A 15008-nucleotide genomic window follows, 5' to 3' on the forward strand; every position below is an offset into this window, starting at 1 on the left:
CTCTCTCTCTCCCCTTCCTTCTTCTCTCTCTCTCTCTCCCCTTCCTTCTTCTCTCTCTCTCTCTCCCCTTCCTTCTTCTCTCTCTCTCTCTCCCCCCTTCCTTCTTCTCTCTCTCTCTTCCCCTTTCTTCTTCTCTCTCTCTCTCTCTCCCCTCTCTTCCTCTCTTCTCTCTCCTCTCTCTTAATTTTTTTTTTTTTTGAGACGAAGTTTCACTCTTGTTGCCCAAGCTGGAGTGCAATGGCGTGATTTTGGCTTATTGCAATCTCCGCCTCCCGGATTCAAGCAATTCCCCTGCCTCAGCCTGTCTTGTAGCTGGGATTACAGGCACGCACCACCACGGCCGGCTAATTTTTTGTACTTGTAGTAGAGACGGGGTTTCACCATGTTGGTCAGGCTGGTCTCGAACTCCTGACCTCAGGTGCTCCACCCGCCTGGCCCTCCCAAAGTTCTGGGATTAAAGGCGTGAGCCACCACGCCCTGAACCTCTTTCTTCATATGGAGAATGGGACCAGTTAAGCGCCTTGCTCCCACTGCTTAAAAGATCAAATAGCCCCGACTATCTGTTTTTTCTTTTTTTTTTTTAAGTGTTGACACCCGCCCCCCTGCCACCACCACACACATTACACACTATTGATAATTTCCTGTGCTAAGCCAGGGGTAGGCAAACATTTTCTGCAAATGCCCAAATAATAAATATTTTAGGCTTTCTGGACCATCTGGTCTCTGCCGCAGCTACTCTGTCGTTGTAGGTAAATGAATAAATAAATGTGCCTGTATCTCGCTAAAACTTTACAGACACTGAAATTTGGATTTTATATGATTTTCACTTATCATGAAATATTATTTTGATTTTTCTACTAGTTAAAAATGTAAAATCCGGACTGGGTGCGGTGGCTCACACCTGTAATCCCAGCACTTCGGGAGGCTGAGGCAAGTGGATCACCTGAGGTCAGGAGTTCGAGACCAGCCTGGCCAACATGGTGAAATCCGTCTCTACTAAAAATACAAAAATTAGCCAGGCATGATGGCAGACGCCTGTAATCCCAGCTACTCGGGAGGCTGAGGCAGGAGACTCACTTGAACCCAGGAGGTGGAGGAGGTTGCAGTGAGCTGTGATCACACCACTGCACTCCAGCCTGGGCAACAAGAGCAAAACTCCATCTCAAAAAAAAAAAACAAAAAAAAAGTAAAATCCATGCTTAGCTTGCAGTACAGCAGCTGGCACATCTGCTTTAGAAAAGAAAAGGAAAAGGCACAGGTTGGATTTGGCTACAGACAGTAGTTTTGGGATTTAAGCAATTTGAACGTCTTATTTAAACCCTCACAGCACACTGTGAGGTTGGTACTATTATCCCCATTTCACAGATGGAGAAATTGATGTTCAGAGTGATTTGCTTGGGATATCCAGGGGCAGCACTGGAATTTGAACCATGGTCTGGAAAAATGGCCAGTAACCAGGCAGACATTTTTCACTGTTGTCTGGAAGCTGGGGAGCTCTCCTGCTCCTGGTAGTGAGCTGGGCTGGGGGTGGGGCTGGTGATGCAGGACGCTGGGGACTGGGGAAGTCCTGCCTGACCCTGTCCCCCTCCACAGGAGTTTTTCGGAGCTGTACATGCTGTCTCTGCAGGAGCCCAGCCGGCGGGGGGCCCCAGAGCCTGTGCAGGATGAGGTCCAGGGGGTGACCCTGCTGCCCACCACAAAACAGCTGCTGCACCTGTGCCTGCAAGATGGTGGCAGTCCTCCAGTGCCTGGGGATCTGGCCGAGGAGAGGACCGAGTTCCTGCACAGCCAGAACTCGTTGTCACCACGCAGGTGCACACTCTTGGCCTTCCCTCTCCTCCAGGCCTCTGGAAAAGCGGCTTCCCTTTCTGAGCCACCCCTGCTCTCCCCAGCTCCCTGTCAGATGAGGCCCCAGTCCTGCCCACCACCACCCCGGATCTCCTCCTGGCTACCACGGCCAAGCCATCAGTACCCAGTGCTGACAGTGAGGCACCCCTGACCCAGGTGAGCAGAAACCAAGCTCTGGAGCCCAGCGGCACAGTGGTGGCAGTGGGCATCACTGAATCGGTATCTGTCGCACAGGACGGGCCAGGCAGTCCCAGTGGCTCTGAGGACAAGGGCAACCCGGCTCCAGAGCTGAGGGCCTCCTTTCTGCCACGTACCTTGTCTCTGCGGAACTCCATCAGCAGGAGTAAGTCTGGACCCAGGAGAGCAGGGGAGGGGTCGGGGGGTGCTTCTGGGCTTCCCCAGCTCAGCCTGCTCCTTGTGCCCACAGTCATGTCGGAGGCAGGCAGTGGGACCCTGGAGGATGAGTGGCAGGCCATCTCTGAGATCGCCTCCACTTGCAACACCATTCTGGAGTCGCTGTCCCGAGAGGGTGAGGCCACCAGGGTGCTGCAGTAAGCCTGGGCAGTGCTCTTGCCCCCTTTCTGACTGCCCACCTGATCCCTCTGTCCCCACAGGACAGCCCATCCCAGAGAGCGGAGACCCTAAGGGAACTCCAAAGTCTGATGCTGAGTAAGCTCCCCAACTCCCCACAGCCGCTTTACCTGCCCACATGACCCCCCACTTCATGCCTGTCCGCTGGGGTGGAGCTCTGTCCCGGCTCTGCTGCCACATATGCATAGAAGACTGGCGGGGCCCCTCTCATTAGGTGGGGCTGAGAGTCAGCTCGTGCGCTGCGCCCTGCCTTGGTCTTGCTGAGTCTTGACCCCCATGTCCTCAGGCCAGAGCCTGGGAACCTCTCAGAGAAGGTCTCTCACTTGGAGTCCATGCTCAGGAAGCTGCAGGAGGACCTGCAGAAGGTGAGGGGTGGGCTGGGCTTGGGGGGAGTCACAAGGCTGCCCCAGGAAAGGGGCTGGCGGCTCTGACTCTTGTCTTCCCCGGCCACCCCAGGAGAAGGCGGACAGGGCAGCCCTGGAGGAGGAGGTGCGGAGCCTGAGACACAACAACCGACGGCTGCAGGCAGAGTCTGAGAGCGCAGCCACACGCCTGCTCCTGGCCTCCAAGCAGCTGGGCTCTCCCACCCCTGACCTGGCCTGAGCCACCTGGGACTACCTGGGCCCCTGAGGGCACCGTGGTCACACTGGGCCCTTCTCAGGAACTCTCCCTGCGCAGAGGCGCGTCTTAGCACTGCCCCCCTCCCCAGCCCTTTATTTGGTGGCCTCTACCCCTTCCCTGTTTGTAAATATTCTGTGAGAAAAGAGGACTTCAGGGAGTAAAGAAGCCACTGCTGTCTGCGTCTGAATGTGTGTCCAAGACAGGGCAGGGCCAGGGGCTTTGCCTCCAGAGGCCCCAGCCAGACTCCTCGCAGCAGTCAGGACAGGCCCTGGGAACACTGGCTCAGAGATGGGCTGGCACTCGCTGAGGGGTCCCTGCGGCCAGGCCACTGCTTGGCTTCTCTCCCATAACGTTTATTTGGTTCTGCAGGGAAGGAGGTGGCCACAGCCCACACCTACCCTGGCCATGCATCACAAGGCCCTGCACCTCGGTGCAGGCCTCATTCTTCTCTCTGAAGCCACTGAGCCCCCAGGCCTCATCCTCTCTCCACCCACCTGGCCACTTCTTGCAGGGCCCAATTCCAGAGGTGGTGGCATCTCCGCCTCAGTTGACTGGGGCTGTTTCCATGTCCTGGAGGAAATGGGCCCTTGACCCGCTTCTCTCCTCACCAGCCTATGGTCCTCTAAGTGGCATCATCAAGTCCAAACTTGGACTTTGTCTAAATCCTATGTTTTCTGGACCTGAGGCCCAGACAGGGCAGACTTGCCCAGCATCTCATGCCTATTCCAGTCCCTTCCCTAGGCTGGCTGAAGCTCCATGGTGAGACCTAGGTAGGCCCTGGGTCTGTTAACTTAGGTGCTGGCAGGATGAGCTAGGCTCTGAGAAACACAGCATCTGAGGATCAGGAAGGCTTCATGGAGGAGGTAATGAGGGCTGAGTTTTGAAGGCTGGGTAGGAGTTCACCAGGCAGAGACGTCAGAGGTATCCTGGTAGGACCAGTCTGGCTGGGGCCTGTTGGACTAGAGCCAAGGCACACACAGGAACCCATGGTCAAAGAAGCCGGATCAGAAAGGGTTGTGAAGGTACACTAGGGATCGTGGATTAGCAGTTCCCAAGACTGCCAGTTCTTCCTGGTTGTGGACTAGTGTGGAAGCTCTGGTCACTGAGGGTGTGTCTGCAGAAAACTAGGATCTGGTCATGTGGTTGATGTTCAAAGGAAGATTGATGAGGTGAGATCTGGATGTCAGAGCTCTTTGGCTGCAGGGAGGCGGCTGTAGCCACAGTCCAGTGGGAGGTATAGTGGTGACTTAAACTCAGTGATAGCAGTGACAGTGGGGAGAAGTGGGCAGATTTTCCAGGACCTCGTGGAAAGACTGGATGCAAGTTACTAAGAGTTGTGGCATCTACAGTAGTGGCCAGGTTTCCGGCTGGAGCCCCTGGAAGGTGGCAGGGCCAGGGCTGACACAGGGAAAACGAGAGGCAGACTGGGGATGGCTGAGGTCATTTGGAACAGGGTGTTTGAGAGGCCCGAGGACGTCAGAGTGGAGATGTCCAGGGGCTGGCGCGCAGAGGAGAGAGGTCTGGGCTGGATATGAGGACTTGGAGCTGGTGAGCCATGAGCATGATGGGATCATTCAGGAATGAGAGAAGGACCAGGAGAGGTCTTCCGTGGGTAACGGGAGGAAGCGGGACCGAGAAAGCCAAGGCGAGGGAGGCGCAGCATGGGCTGCATGGCCTGGGCTCCCTGGTTTCCCTCTGGGCCTCGGGTCGGGGACCTCCGGTCGGGGTCCCTGCGCAGCTCAGCAGTCGGATTCCTCAGCTTAGGAGCCTTCTCACCCCGCCCGCTTCCTCCCCGGCCCCGCCTCCCAGAGACTACCCGGCAGCTTCGCCCGGGTCCTGACCCGGCCACCGCGAGCCCGGGCTCCGCCCCTCGCGTAGGAGTTCCGCCGAGGCCCGCCCTCGCTCCAGGCCCCGCCCCTGGCCATCCCCAGCGAGCCAGAGCCCCGGGGCAAGCTCCACTTCATCGACGCAGTCGGCCTGCAGTCTCGCAGACGCTGCCCATGGGAGCCTGCACCCAGGGCCTTTTGTGTTCCTAGGAGATTCGCTGACTTTTGGGACGCGTCCCGCTGACGATAACTCCTTTTCCCCTGCTGTTGTACTCCCGCAACAGTGCGAAGCCCAGAGGAAACGCCATCGGCTTTGGCGGGGATTTCCCCCAGATGCGGGACTCGGCCTCCGGTCGCTGAGGGCTCCTTGTGCGCCTGCGCACTCGAGAACGAGGAGACCAAGCCGGCCAGCGCTATTTGCTCTGAGCTTGCGCTGGGGCAAAGCGGAAGTACGTCCAGCTGTAGCCCTGTGGGCTGCGGCTGGGCCTTTGTTTTGGCTTCCTGAGGCTGTGGATTGAAGCTTTCACCGTTCCTCCCAGAACAGAGTATCAAAGCATCGGTGGGGCAGGGTAGATCTTCACCTGGCACTACACATTCCCCAAGAGAAGCACACACTCCCTGGGCCACCCAAGGAATTAAGTCCAAATTTCCTGGCCCCATCAAATCTTTCGAACATCGTTTCTCTTGCCTCTGACGCTGGCTAGTCCCTCTGCGAGATCCACTCTCAGCTGATCTAAGACCTGGAGCAAATGGGGCCTCTGGGAAGACTCCTGAAATTGCTCAATCCCCACAGTCAGTGGGCCCTACTAGGCTCTCGGTGTGTTAGGACTCCTGCCTTAGTTGCCCGTTTTCATCCACTAGAAAGTAACTCGGGGTTTCCAAGGGCATTCTCAGACTGCAGGCTCTCAGAGGACAGTGCACGCATTCACCCAGCTCTCTACCACCAATGTCCGGCCTGATGTGACTAGCAAAGTGTGTGCTCAGTGTCTGCTGAAAAAAAGTGAATCTCTAGCCAGCTTGGCAACAGATTTATTAATTCAGAGTAGAAAGAGCAAGAGTCCAAGTGCTTTGATTCTTCGGTGAAAACTATGCCTCCTGACTGGAGAGCTGCCAGCCTGCTCCTCCCGACTCTCTCTAACAACTTGCCCTCAATTAAGGCACTTGAGAAGAGGGAGAGCAGGGAAGTCCCAAACCAAACCCCCTCTGGATCCTTGAGAGCGCCAGCGTTGTTCCACTGGTTTCCTTCAGCCACAGCTGAGCAAGGAAAGAGCCGGCAGAGACCTCTGTAGGGCACGAAGGCCAGCCCCTCAAATGCTGGTGTTAGGCACAGCGACAATGCCAATGCCATAGAGGGGCTGGTACCTGGGGCGTTATTTTAAGGTGTAATGAATCCATGATGGAAGACACTTGATAATAAGGCTGTGTGGGCTCAAAGGCCTTACCTCTAGCCTGCTTCTCTCTCTAGGAGAGTACTAGAAGCTGCAGGATGGGGACGGGGGCCCCCATAGTTCCCTACAGAGAAGGGAGCTGACCATCAGGATAGGGGAAGAGTTTGAGTTTCCCCAGCTTCCCCCTTTCCAGAGAAGTTAATGCTTCTGCTTAAGCACCTCCAAAAAGAGAGATAGATACAGGTATTGCCAATAAAAGAATAAAATATGCCTTCCCCCTCCAAGGAAGACATCACCAAAGCTGGGGGCAGCTGGAACACACCCCACCAGAATCCGTAAGTGCTCTGGGAGGGCTTCAATCCCCTGCAACCCAGTGCTCTGGGGAGGGTAGGCATCACCCCTTAGGAGCTGATCTGACTCAGCAGGGCTGAGAAGTCCATGTCCGCAATGGAGGAGAAGTCTTCATCTCCTGAAAGGAGGCCGTTGGGGAGCCCCGGGGCCCCCAGTGGAGCAGGAGCTGGGTCAGGGGGCCTCTGGGCCCCTGTCACTAGGCGAGTTATAGCCTCAGGGTACTCCATCAGCATGGGCTCAGTTGTGTGGGGGGCCACAGGTACGCCCTGGTTCAGCAGCTGCTGAAACTCGGAGTTGTCGACTGATGCCAGGTCTGTGAACACGGTTGGGTCTGTGCTGTTGCCAAGCAAGGCCCCCAGGTCTTCATCATCAAACTGCAGCTGCAGCAAGGCCTCTGACAGCGTTCCTTCCCCAGCCTGGGTGGGCTTGGGGGCAGGTGGGGCCACAGCCTGAGGAGGGCCTGGGGCTAGGACTGGGACAGGGACTGGGGCCTGGGCCAGAGCTGACACCATGGCTGAAGCAGGGGCAGGGGCTGGAGCCTGGGGCAGGACTTGGGGAGGGGCCGAGGCCAAGGCTGAGGCCTGGCTTATCTGCCCAGAAGGAAACACCATGGTGGGAAACTCATCATAGTTGATGGTGCTCAGGGATGACGTAAAGGGATAGGGCTGGGGTGCTGGAAGAGAGAGACAGAGAGGCAGGGGTCAGAGAAAGCCCTAGAGATCCACCCCGTCCTCTTACCCCAGCCCCTCTTGATGGCGCCTAGGCTCAATCCCTCTCTAGGAAGTCACTGCCAACACCCTATCTCCTTCCTCTTACCCCATCTGACCCAGCCTGTAGGGTCCAGTTCTAGCCACACCTCCACGTTGGAGTCCTCCCTGACTACTCAAGCCCACAAAACTCTCCCAGCCTTTTAAAGGAAGGGACACTTTGAGAGACAAGCTGGACTCCTCGGTTTACAGCTGAAAAACTAAGTCCTGAGAGGCAGTGAGCCCATGGAGCACCAAGTGGGCAGCGGCCTCAAGTGGACAGCTTGTCAGTTTTTGAGCCTCGCACCGGCACATACGTCTTGCTAATTCAGAAGTGATTTTTGTTCCCCCTAATTCAAGTGAGAGATGAAAGTAGAGATTCTGCATTTTTTTTTTTTCTGAGACAGAGTCTCGCTGTGTCGCCCAGGCGGGAGTGCAGTGGCCGGATCTCAGCTCACTGCAAGCTCCGCCTCCCAGGTTCATGCCATTCTCCTGCCTCAGCCTCCCGAGTAGCTGGGACTACAGGCGCCCGCCACCTCGCCCAGCTAATGTTTTGTATTTTTAATAGAGACAGCGTTTCACCGTGTTAGCCAGGATGGTCTCGATCTCCTGACCTCGTCATCTGCCCGTCTCGGCCTCCCAAAGTGCTGGGATTACAGGCCTGAGCCACCGTGCCCGGCCGATTCTGCATTTTTAACTTCTGAATCCCAAGATACCCAGTACAGGATTTAACTGGCACAGTGGTTCCCAGGCTTCAGCGTGCATTAGCGTCCCAGAAGTCGCTGGTTCCTGCGCCATCCTTTCAAAGCCTCTGATTCAGTAGGTCTGTAACGGGGCCCAAGAGTCTGCATCTCCACTGCTCCTCAGCTGAACAGAGCTGAGCCTGTCGTTCCAGTAGGACAAAAGGAAATCCTTACCTGGCTTGGGAACAGCTGAGTTGCGGGAAGGCACAGCAATGCGCCGAGGTGGAGGCCGGGGGTCAGTGGGTCCTGTAGGGCAAGGGCTGGGTCAGTTCTCAGCCCCAGGGTGTCCCCTCCCTGCCCGCTGCCTTTCTCTCTGTCCTTCCCGGTCCCCATCTCACCGCTGAAAGGACTCTTCTTCATGATGCTCTTGAAGGTCTCATATGTCCTTTTGCGTTTCTCCTCGATCCGGTGACGATCGTCTGGGAACGTAAGGGGGAGAAGTGGGACTTGCTCTCCTCAGGTGGGCCCCCAACGCTCTCAAAGGACCCTCAGGAGGAAACCGAGGAGCCAGGCTTTCCCAAGACCCGTTCTCCCAACCTCCTCTGCCAGTGAGAAGGGATGTGTGACATCCAGCAGTTCTGAGAATCCCACAGCTTTTGGAGGCCTCTGTTGGCTGAATCTGCCCCTCTACGGCCACATGGCGAGGCCGAGTACAGGGGCTGTGCTCTGGGGAAAGAGGAGCCCTGGGGGTCCCCAGCCTCCAGCTCATGCCTTCCTGCACTGCTCACGTCCTGGCTCACTGTCAGCCTCCACCCAGGGTGGTGAGAATTTCTTGCCACTCTGGGGCAGCTGGGGCACAACTGCCTTAAGACTTCAGCAGACTCTTATTCTTATCTGTAATGGTTTCGTATTTTAGTTGGAGCTTTCAGAACTGTCTTTCTAATTACAATGGTACTTCAGTAGCTCCAAAGCACCTGAATTCCATTAATTCAAAGACAACCTCATCATCCCTCAAAAACTGGGTTCTTTCTCTTGTATTTCCTGACCATCCATCTGCCATCTACCCTGTCACCCAAGCTAGAAACCTTGGAATGATTACCTTCTTTTCTCTCACTCGCCACCACTAACTTGACACATATTTATCAAGCACCTACTATGTGCCAGCCTCCCTTCTAGACACTGGGGATGTGGCCATAAGCACACAAGGTGTCTGCTCCCAAAAAGTTGGCATCCTAGTGAAAAAGTGAGAGGGACACAACCATATATACAAACCAGAAAATCTCAAGTGACAGTGGTTCAGGGAAGATACGGTGATGGAACAATACCGGAAGTGAGGTCGGGGCAGTCTAAATTTAGAGGGAAGGACTAATTCAGAGGTCAGAGAAGGACTGGCATAAGCCACCTGCATTAAAACCTTGGGCCAGGCATTCCAAGCAGAGGCAATAGCTAGACACAGGTCCTGAGGTGAGACTGCGCTTGGTCTATAAGATGCAAAACGGCTGCAGGGCTGAAGGGTAACTGAGGACAGTGGCGGAGATGTGATCTGGCTTCGCTATTCCTTCTACGAGGTTTGTGCCGCATCTTCTTTCCCTGGACTACAGCAACATCTTCCAGAGTGGCCTCCCCGCTTTGAGTCTGTTCGTCTCTGATCTTCTACATGTGGCCTCCTGAGTCAACTTCGAAATCTGCTCCTGTCACTTCTCTGCTTAGAGGCGTTCAGCTGAACCACACCCTCCTCTCTCTGAGCCTGCTCACTGCCCAACATCGGCTCAAACCACGAAGATGCCCCCGAACAGGCCGTGCAGTTGCCAACACCCCTTCCCTTCCAGGTGCTTGGCCACCTGCCTAGAGAACACACTTCCGTGTCTTTCTCCAGCTTCAACGCCACCTTCTCCATGCAGCTGTCTCCAGCTCCTCGGAGGCCACCGTGCCCCTGTGCTGCTCTGCACACACCTCTGTTTCACATGTCATTCTGTGACTTAAGGATCTGTTTTGCACATTTGTCTTCCTCAAGTGACTGAGATTCTGAGGGCAGGGAGCATGTCTTACTCATTTTTTGTATTCACAATACCTGGCACAGGCCCTGGTACCAAGTAGACATTCAAACCTTGACCAAAATGTGGCTGAGCTCTATGGTAGTGACAAGACAACCAGTGTGGCAAAAGGACCTTGAAGCCAGATGGCCTGGGTTCCAATGCTGACTCTGCTACTTACTAGCCACGTGAACCCAAGCAAGTCAGACACTATCTCCTACTTCAAAAGGGTCATGAGATTAGAATCAGGTAATCCAGTGAAATGCCTGGAATAGGGCAGATGTGTAGTACTAGCTCAACGTCTGAGGTATCCTTATCACTAAATGTGGCAAGAAATGGATTCCAATTACCATATAAATCCCAAGCTCTGACTCCAGCTTCTGGCCCTCAACTACAGCCCCAGACATGCAGTCTTGGCCTCTCTCTCATGGCAGAGCCCAGCTGCCCTGATGCTGCCATCCCAGCTGTGTACCTGTATCTGGCAGGTACTGGAATTCCATGGGCTCACTGAGCTCCCGGTCGGAAGGCCGCCGCAGCTGCATGGAGACACGCACGGGAGCCTGCAGGCTGGGGTCTGCGTAGGGAGGGGTCCGGAACACAATGGCCACTTGTCGGTGCACATCAGCTTGTGAAAAGGAGCCTCGGGCCTCCCAGCCTGGTCCCGTGAAATACACCTCAATGTCCTCTGCAGGAGATGGGGTGGCAGTGTGGGTCAGTGTGTCTAACCCTCCACGGTCTCCCCCTCAACTTCGGATGCTTGTCTTCTAATATCACCCTTTGGCCCACCTGAGGCCCCTGAGGCATAGGAGGAAGTATCCAAAGCCAGTTGCCTGCCACGCCCCGTCTCTGCTCAGCTTCACCCCTTGCTCCCAAGAGCCCACCCCTGCCTCCTGATGTATACCTTTCTGCACCTTGTCACACAGTAGGAAGATCTCATCCCCACCGAGGCAGCTGCCAGAGTTTCGGTTCACTCGGCAGATCTTGAGTTCGGCAGTGTTGGGGGCACCTGAGGCAGTGAGAACAAGGAAGGATGACCTGAGCCACCAGAGGTCCCCGGGGTGGCCTGCAGGAGATGCAACTTCCCTGCCTAGCCCCAAGTCAAGGTTGCCCAGAGCTTGCCACCTACACCTTTGCAGCCACAGTCAGACCTTCTTATTAGCTCCTCACCCCAACCAATTCAGCAAGTATTTGCCTACTGGGCGCTCAACACTGATCTAAGCAAGGAGAATACAACCGCATACAAAACCTAAACCTCTGCTCTCACGGAGCTTATAGTCCAGTGAGCGCCAATCTGATCACACTGTTTCTCCACCTGACCAAAGCAATCTTTAAGGTCAGTCCATATCCACCTTGGCAATGAGCCCTTCCCTCCTGACCCCCAGTTTATCCTGGTTTCCCATCTTTGGGGTTCCAGAGTCGTTTTATTTCCATTCATCCTGCTGGTTACTTAATTAAAGACTGCAGCTGATCAGTCAGCCCAATTCATCTGCGGGCTTCTGTCACTGAAGCATCATTCTCGAACACTATCTTGTTCCTGGGAGTTCGTTTCCTAGAGTCATTATCGCAGTTGTGGGCACACCACCTTCTCATCACACGATACTGAAAATGCCCATTTCCCATCAGACTCCCTGCTAGACTCCCTGCCAGGCCGGAGCTACACCTCAAGGACAGCTCTGGGTCTTCTTTGCCTTCTCTCCTCAGCCAACAAAGAGCTGGGCACAGAAGAGAAGATGAATACACAAGATGATTGATGAATCAGAGCACCTCTTGCAGGCCACACTCACCCCAACCCCCTTCCTCCTATCCAGGCCCACCCTCTCCCCTTCCTGTGTCTCCCTCGCTACTCACGGTTGTCAAAGATGGGATGAGAAAGGACAGGCGGCAGGCGGAGGGGCCTGCCTGATGGATCCCGCACTGTCACCTGGAAGCAGAGCCGCACAGCATTCAGGTCGTAGTCCCCACGCTGTTCTTCTATAGGAACTGGCAAGAAAACAGGTGATCAGGAGAGCAGGGGAAGTGGGGATATAGGTGTGACCAGTTGGGGCAGGGAGCTCTGCTCTGGGAGGGCCGCTGGCGAGTGTGTAAAACACAAGTCCTAGAGGAGGCAGAACCCAGCAGTGACTCCACTGTGACCTGAATGTCATGTCCCCTCCTGGGCCTCAGTTTCCCAATGGCAAAGTGGGAGAGTACTGAATGGGCACCAAGAGTCCATCTTTACCGTGTACTGGCCAATGAGGGAGATGCAGGAAAGGCGGGCCAGGGAGGGTGGCAGAGGGTGCGGGGGCGGCAGGCAGGGTAGCCCTCACCTTGGAAGGGATTGTTGTTCGTCTGGATGCGCTGAGTGATAGCCTGCTCCAGGTCCCGCTTCTTCACACACTGGATTCCCAGGTTCTGGAAACTGAGCACCCCCAGCCGTCTGTCCTGCTGTCTCTCACACAGCCCGGACCTTCCTGCCTTGCCCAGCCTGCTCCTTCCTCCTCCACCCACCCCCAGACCATCGCTCCATGCTTAACCCCCTCCAGTGGCTTCCTACTGTGCTGCAATGAACCCTGTCCCTTCCCTCAGCTGACAAGCACTTCCGTGCCCCCGCCTCCGCCAGCCTCCCTGCGGGCTCCCTGCTTACAACCACAGGGGCTTCTTTTCCATTCTCTAAACACAGGACACTCATTCCCACCTCAAGGCCTCTGCACTTGTTTGGTCGGCTTGGAATGTTCTTTTCCTACTTCTCTCCTCCTTCTCACCATTCAAGTCTTAGCTGAGGGAGGCCTTCCCTGACCTCCCAATCTAAAGTCATCACACCAGCTCCCGTAACTCCCCCACCCCAGGTTATCCTTCTAGCCTATGACTTTGTTTTATTTTCAGGACTGAAATTGTTACTCTGACAGCACCTTGTTTATTTATCTGTGTATTTATTTATTTTTAAGAGACAGGGTGTTGGGCCGGGTGCGGTGGCTCACACCTGTAATCCCAGCACTTTGGGAGGCTGAGACAGGCAGATCATGAGGTCAGGAGATTGAGAACATCCTGACTAACATGGTGAAACCCCTTCTCTACTAAAAAAAAAACGCAAAAAAATTTGCTGGGCGTGGTGGCGGGCACCTGTAGTCCCAGCCACTCGGGAAGCTGAGGCAGGAGAATGGTCTAAACCCGGCAGATAGAGGTTGCAGTGAGCTGAGATTGTGCCACTGCACTCCAGCCTGGGGACAGAGCAAGACTCCGTCTCAAAAAAAACAAAAACAAAAACAAAAAAACGACAAGGTGTCGCTCTGCTACCCAAGTGTCGTGGTGCAATCATAGCTTGCCGTAGCGGTGACCTCCTGGGCTCAGGTGATCCTCCCACATCAGCCTCCCAAGTAGCTGGGACTATAGGCACAAGTCACCATACCCAGCTAATTTCTTATTTTTTTGTAGAGATGGGGTCTCACTATGTTGCCTTGGTTAGTCTTGAACTCCCAGGCTCAAGAGATCTTCCTGCCTTGGCCTCCGGAAGTGCTAGAATTATAAGCATGAGCCACTATGCCTGGCCTGTATATTTTTTTAAGGCCTGTCTCTGTCAACTGCAATGTCACCTCCAGGGGAGAGTGTTGGTTCAGTGGTTTTCTTTCTCAAACAAGAGACATGACTCCAAGGGACCTGTCCTTCCAGCTACAGGGGTCAGGGATTCAGAAGTGATTAGGGACCCATCCATATCCCTTGGAGCTCTTATCTGTGCTAGAGTAGAGGTACAAATAGATCATTTCAAGATAAAGGGAGTTTACTTGCAGAGCTGAGTCAGAGCAAGAAGTAAGCAACTCTGCCCTGTGTCCAGAAAGGAGTAACACTGTAGTGGCTACTTCATAGCCCGCCTCCTGTCCCCTCATGCTGGGCCTCCTAGCCTGCAGGGAGCTCACCTGTGGATGCAGCGGTCTGGGCAGAGCTCAGCCTCATAGAAGCCATCCCGGCAGTCCTTTCCTACAAGCTCGTGGGGGTGAGGCCGGTGAGGAGGGTCCTTGGTGACTAGGGAGATGCGTACTGTCCCTGGTCCTGTGTAGCCATTGATCTGTCCAAAGTACAGAGGCCCAGACATCCAAACCTGACTCCCAAACACAGAGGGCTGGGGTTCCACAGTCCCTTCCCCGCACACCCTGGTGCAGTGCTGACCTTGATGGTGGGGTGGGTCTTGGTGGTATCTGTGCTCCTCTCGCCTGGGATGCTGCCCGCGGAGCGCCCCTCGCACTTGTAGCGGAAGCGCATGCCCCGCTGCTTGGGCTGCTCAATGATCTCCACATAGGGGCCAGAGGCCTGGGCTGGCTCTGCCAGGGGACACCGCAGGCCCATTAGACAGCTGCCCCCGCTGCCCTACCCCAGGGAACACCTCCCCGACCGCTGCGGGGGCCACTTACCTGCCGGGAAGATGAGGGGGAACAGTTCTGAAAGGGGAGGGAGATCAGGGTCAGCACACACCCACTGCCCATCCTCACAAGGGAGTATCTGCTCTCCACAGAGAAGAGCAGCCAGGCTCCCTCCCAGGGGAACTGAGTGAGGACCTGCTTCCTAGAACCTGCGGTGAAACTAAGGAGTAGAGGCAAGGAACCAGAAACACCTGCTTCTTCAGGGAAAACGGGGTAAGGAATCCTTCTCCCGAGGGAAGCCGAATCAGGGCCTGTTGTACTTTCATAAGGAAAACTGAGGGAGGGCACGCCCCACCTCCATCCAGAGAGGAAACTGAATCAGATGCGTTCTCCCCTAATAGGGAAACGAAGCCAGAGCTGCCCCCATGGACGGTGTGGAGGGAAACTGAGTCAAGGCTCCCTCTGCTCCCCCACCCAGGGAGGATGCTGAGTCAAGGGCCCCCCTCCACCCAGAGGGGAAACTGAGTCAGACCCCTCCCCGCCTGCCCCGCCCCGCGCCACCATCCGGCAGGCCGACCGCTCCCTGCGCA

General features: G+C 55.4%; 2 protein-coding genes across 6 annotated transcripts in view; one reads left to right on the forward strand and one right to left on the reverse strand.

Moving 5' to 3' along the window:
- Positions 1-3237, forward strand: part of SIPA1 (signal-induced proliferation-associated 1) — a 12916-nt gene extending 9679 nt beyond the window's left edge. The window contains exons 8-14 of the mRNA XM_011965240.1: positions 1546-1812; positions 1893-2004; positions 2083-2191; positions 2276-2377; positions 2463-2517; positions 2726-2804; positions 2896-3237. Of these exons, the coding sequence (XP_011820630.1) occupies positions 1546-1812; positions 1893-2004; positions 2083-2191; positions 2276-2377; positions 2463-2517; positions 2726-2804; positions 2896-3042 (871 nt within the window). The 3' untranslated portion in view covers positions 3043-3237. The remainder of the gene's footprint in view (positions 1-1545; positions 1813-1892; positions 2005-2082; positions 2192-2275; positions 2378-2462; positions 2518-2725; positions 2805-2895) is intronic.
- Positions 3238-5898: 2661 nt separating this feature from the next.
- RELA (v-rel avian reticuloendotheliosis viral oncogene homolog A) overlaps positions 5899-15008 on the reverse strand; it is a 9532-nt gene continuing 422 nt past the window's right edge. Inside the window, exons 1-11 of one of the 5 annotated variants that reach the window (XM_011965192.1) lie at positions 14470-14716; positions 14228-14379; positions 13978-14126; positions 12394-12485; positions 11936-12067; positions 10989-11093; positions 10560-10772; positions 8453-8533; positions 8289-8360; positions 7117-7298; positions 5899-6807 (exon numbers count right to left, since the gene is read on the reverse strand). In XM_011965192.1, coding sequence (XP_011820582.1) covers positions 6676-6807; positions 7117-7298; positions 8289-8360; positions 8453-8533; positions 10560-10772; positions 10989-11093; positions 11936-12067; positions 12394-12485; positions 13978-14126; positions 14228-14320 — 1251 coding nt within the window. In that variant the 5' untranslated portion in view covers positions 14321-14379; positions 14470-14716 and the 3' untranslated portion in view covers positions 5899-6675. Of the gene's footprint in view, positions 7299-8288; positions 8361-8452; positions 8534-10559; positions 10773-10988; positions 11094-11935; positions 12068-12393; positions 12486-13977; positions 14127-14227; positions 14380-14469; positions 14717-15008 lie in introns of those variants that run through there. The other 4 variants (XM_011965189.1, XM_011965190.1, XM_011965191.1 and 1 more) reach the window with 4 other exon arrangements.

This window comes from Mandrillus leucophaeus, unplaced genomic scaffold (assembly GCF_000951045.1).
Source record: "Mandrillus leucophaeus isolate KB7577 unplaced genomic scaffold, Mleu.le_1.0 Scaffold718, whole genome shotgun sequence".
NCBI lineage: Eukaryota > Metazoa > Chordata > Mammalia > Primates > Cercopithecidae > Mandrillus > Mandrillus leucophaeus.